Here is a 5,009-nt window from a genome sequence, read left to right on the forward strand (position 1 = left end):
GAACGTGGCACCCGATCCCCTAATCTCACCACTTTCGTTCATCAAGCCTTCTTTTATACCAAGGCATCATCATTAACAAAGTAAATTAGGGTTTCTTTTCAAGATTTGAGATTCAATAGCTTCATCATGCTTATTTATTCACAATTACATAATCATATTCATGCAAGCGTACAATTAAGCATATAGAAGGGTTTATAACACTAATAACACATATCATTCGCTATTAAGAGTTTACTACGAATAGTGTGAAATAAACCATAACCTACCTCCACCGAAGACTAGTGATCAAGCAAGAATTTTCCAAAGCTTTGTTCTTCTTCTTCCTCGTTCGACCCTCACTCTCTTTCTCTTTCTATTTTTCTTATTCAAACCCTCTTTCTTTTACCCTAATTAACATATAATTAAGAATGAAAGATGGCAATAATCACCCACTAATTAACTTAAGGTTACCTCTTTTAACCCTCAAGTAATTAGACTTATAATCCTTAACCCTCTAACTTTATAATTAAGGTAGGAATAGTCCAAAACGTCCCTTAAAACGTGTAAAGAAATCCGACCCAGACTAGGATTACGCAACCTGTGACGGCCCGTCGTGACTGCGACGGTCCGTCATTCAGGTTCGTCATGGACTCAATTTGTTTAAGGAGTCTGTGACGGCCCATCGTGCCTACGACGGTCCGTCCTGCACTTTCGTCACGACGTTCAGAGAATCGTTCCCTGTACCAACTTTTCAAGATTTGAAGTGTTTTGAAACGAGAGTTCACGATGGTTCATCGTACCTGTGTCGGTCCGTCCTACAGGTCCGTCACAGAGTTCAGAGAGTCCATATCAGTACTCAGATTTCAGAATTTCCTAAGTGTTTTGGAACGAGACACCCTCGACGGTCCGTCGTGCCCATGACGGTCCATCGTGGGGTCCGTCGTTTCAGCCAGTTTTCCAGAAATAAAATCTGCTGCTCAAAACGACTAAACAGGTCGTTACAATGTTAGTCTTGTACTCTTAAAACTTTTGACTTGAAATTTGTGGATCAAACTTTCTTTTGCTTTTTTTCTTTAAGAACATATAAAGAACATTAAAAATTATAAAAATGACACTACACACACATTTAAGATGTTAAATATCAAGTTATAAACAAATTTTTTAATATTAAACTACTTATAGCATATTATTATCAAGTTATAGCATATCAAGAAATAATATATTATTCTCATTAATTTTTTAAAATAATAATTAACTTATTTAAATAATTCAATTACCATATTTAAACCAATGTAGTTAAGTACACTTATTATTTTAAGTTACCTTTTTTAAACAAAACTCTTAATTAAAGTTATTTAAATTAAATATTATTTAGTTACCTTTTTAAAGATAACTACAAAATTATAGGGATTTTATCAAAATCTAAAACAATTACAGTTTTATTTTTAAAACTGTAAAACGTTATCTAAATTAAAAAAAATTTATATTCCCCAAATTTTTGTTCTTCCCATCTCTTTTCAAAATCATTACATCTACACGCCTATCAAAACTTTTCACCATTTTCGCACGCTTTCACCATTTTCGCATGCCTAATTTCTCTCTCAAAATTTCATCTCTCTTAACACTCTTCTTCAAGAATTCTCAAATATTTGCATTCAAATCTTCATTTTTAGCACTCAAATCTTCAAATCTTGCGATAAACAAACCGTACAATGTCTAAAAGAAGCAACGAAACCCCGAGAAAAAGTAGAAGATTGAATGAAAAAGCAAGTTCAGACGATTTTCATGCTCCACCTTTCAAAATTTTATCACAAACACAATCTCAACCTTCATCTGTTAAAGTTAAATCTAGATCACTGAAATCAACAACAGAAAAAAAAATGAACAAACATCCAAAGGAAAATGAGAAGAAGAGAAAAGGGAAAGAAAAGAAAAAAGAAGATGAATTTGAGAAAACGACGAAAGAAAGAGCAAAGAAAAGGAAAGGAAAAGAAATCGAGGAATCATCAGAGTCTGATCCTGATTTTGTGGAAGAGTTGATAAAATCAAAATCCAAAAAACCAAGAGCATCTGAAATTGATACTTCACATTTACAAGAAGAAGAAGAAACAGTTAAACCCAAAAAAAAGTTCAAAGGTTAGTAAAAGTTAATTTTTTAATTTTTTTTTTGTTCTGTTATTTTTATTTTCTGTTATTTGGGTATAAAATAGTTAAAATACAATTTTTGTGTAAAATAAATAATGTATAAATTGTGTATGATTCCCTATATGAAATTTCTGTTTAAATAAATAATATTTTTTTTATGTATGATTCACCGTATGAATTGTGTATGATAACTGTATAAATTGTGTATGATTCACTGTATAAATTTTGTATGATTCACTGTATGCTTCACTATATGATTTACTGTATATATAAGATGTGTATGAATTTTTTTTTAATAAAGTTTTTGGGTATTGTTTTTCATTATATTATATATTTTTCATTATATTATATAATTAGAAAATTATATAGGTTAATATTTTATGATAACTGTATGAATTGTGTATGATTCACTGTATGAATTTTGTATGATTCACTGTATATATAAAATGTGTATGAATTTTTTTTTTTGCAAGTTTTTGGGTACTGTTTATCATAATTAGTTATACTTTATATTTTGATTTGTATTTTTTGGTGTTCAATATATTGTGTATGAAAGAATGTTGTAAGTTTGTTTGAAATGTGTATGATTATATTGTATTATGTTTTGTATACTATGTGTATGAATTAGTTTTGTATTACATGTGTATGATTAATGTATTTAATTTTTACAATTTTTTTAGGAGAAGAAGACACAAACACATCTGTCTTCATGTATTAACATGAATGTGTTTGCGGATTTGTTGACCTTTTTAGGTCAAGATAAGTTTCAACAATTCCTAGATGAAACACCTTTTGGATTTTTTTATAATTTGCATCACATTAAAATCCAATGTCAATTGTTGAGGCACTTATTTATAATGGGGAATGAAAATGTTAGGGATGACATGTTTATCATTAAAGTAAATGGTAAAGAGTTACATTTTGGTCTAAAAGAGTTTGTTGCTATAACTGGTTTGAAATGTGGACCTGTTTCTGATTTTATATCAGATCCACATGTTCAAAACAGATTCATTGCTGAAAATTTTGGAGATTTTAATAAAGTATCCAAGTCTGATTTTTATTACAAGTTTAAATTGCAAAAATTTTGGGAAGAAGATGATAAACTAAAAATCGGGATCCTGTACTTTATTTCTTCATTTTTGACTGCAACAGACCCTTCAAAGACAACAATTGCAAAATTGTATTTTGATTTGGTAGACTCTGGAGAGTATGCTACTTTCCCTTGGGAAAATGAGTGTTTTGATTTAACACTCAAAGCTTGCAATAAAAAATTCAAAAATAATCCATCGTCATTCAAATTCAGCCAGTTCCACATAGCACTGCAGATATGGTTTTATGAGAGTTATCATCCATTTGAAAATACAATTGCTATACGTGTTTTAAATCGCACACCGAGAATCCTGAACTGGAAGACACCGAATGACATCATTTTTTTGACGATTTGAAGAAAACAATTTTCAGAACACATGGGAATCAGGTATTTTTCTAATAATGTTATTACATTCAATATAATTCATTATACATTATACATTTTTTTGATGTAGCATAAATTCAGAAATATTGTCTTCTCGGAAGAAGAGTTAAATCTAATGGACGAAACCATTATAAATCAGTCCAGCAGCCACCATGATTCAGAAAATCCAAGATCATCGGAAAATCGTGCTGTTGATAGTGAACATAAATTTCAAGAATTGAGAGCTGATATTGCAGAAGTACAAGTAAAATATTCAAATAAACATAATTTTTTTTGAAATTACTGTACACATATCAAATACTTATTTTTTTTAATTAACAGGTTAAGGCAGAGTTGAAAGAACTCAAAATCACTGTAAGTTCCAACATATTTTTATATAATTAATATAATGACTTTATAAACTATTAATGTATAAATTTTTTTATGTTCACCGATAAGGTTCACAAGCAAATGGCTGATATCAAGATATATGTTGATAACTCCACCAAAATGATAATTGATGAGATTCGATTGACAAGAGGAGAACAAATACCTGAAGAACAACCAGAGGTATATATATGTGTATACTTTATGTATGAATTTTGTTTGAAAAATATATAAATTCTGTTATTTTTATTTTCTGTTATTTGGGTATAAAATATTTAATATATAAATTTTGTGTAATTAAATATTGTATGAATTGTGTTTGATTCACTGTATGAAATTACAGATTTCTTCATATTACAATATCAATTGCTGAAACATGTATTTTTTATGTATGAATTGTGTATGATTAACTGTATGAGATGTGTATGATCCACTGTATGAATTGTGTATGATTCAGTATACTATTACTGTATATATAAAATATGTATGAAATGTGTATGCATTGTGTATTAATTTTTTTGTATCAAGTTTTCTGCTACTAGTAAATAGTAATATTCATAATTAGTTATGCTTTATGTTTTGATTTGTATATTGTGTATGAAATATTGTTGTAAGTTTGTTTGAAATGTGTATGATTATATTGTATTATGTTTTGTATACTATCTGCATGTATTATGTATTTTTCAATATTATGTTGTAAGTTTATTAGAATTGTGTATGATTCATTGCATTAGTTTTGTATTACATGTTTATTAGTACATGTTTCAGGAAAACGTCAACCATCATGCTGCACAATCTGATCCAACAGATATGCCTACAGAGACAATTCCACAACAAGTCCAAAGTTCAAACACATCTGGCACGATATATTTATTTTTATCACATAAATTCAAATTTTAGAATTTTTTTTTATTTAACATTTTTTCATGTATATGCAGCTCAAAAATCAACGGATGATTGTTTAAATGTTGATGCATCTACAGCGTCAAAATCAAAACCACCAACATTGGACGATTATCCTGATTTTACCATGACACAAATAATT

General features: G+C 29.0%; 1 protein-coding gene across 1 annotated transcript; it reads left to right on the forward strand.

Annotated features, from left to right (window-relative positions):
- Positions 1-1,691: 1,691 nt before the first annotated feature.
- LOC138339267 (protein pxr-1-like) lies at positions 1,692-2,120 on the forward strand. The gene has a single exon (XM_069290852.1). It carries the CDS (start codon positions 1,692-1,694, stop codon positions 2,118-2,120), a length of 429 nt encoding a protein of 142 aa, XP_069146953.1.
- The last annotated feature ends 2,889 nt before the right edge of the window (positions 2,121-5,009 follow it).

Source organism: Solanum lycopersicum, chromosome 11 (genome assembly GCF_036512215.1).
Source record: "Solanum lycopersicum chromosome 11, SLM_r2.1".
Lineage (NCBI taxonomy): Eukaryota > Viridiplantae > Streptophyta > Magnoliopsida > Solanales > Solanaceae > Solanum > Solanum lycopersicum.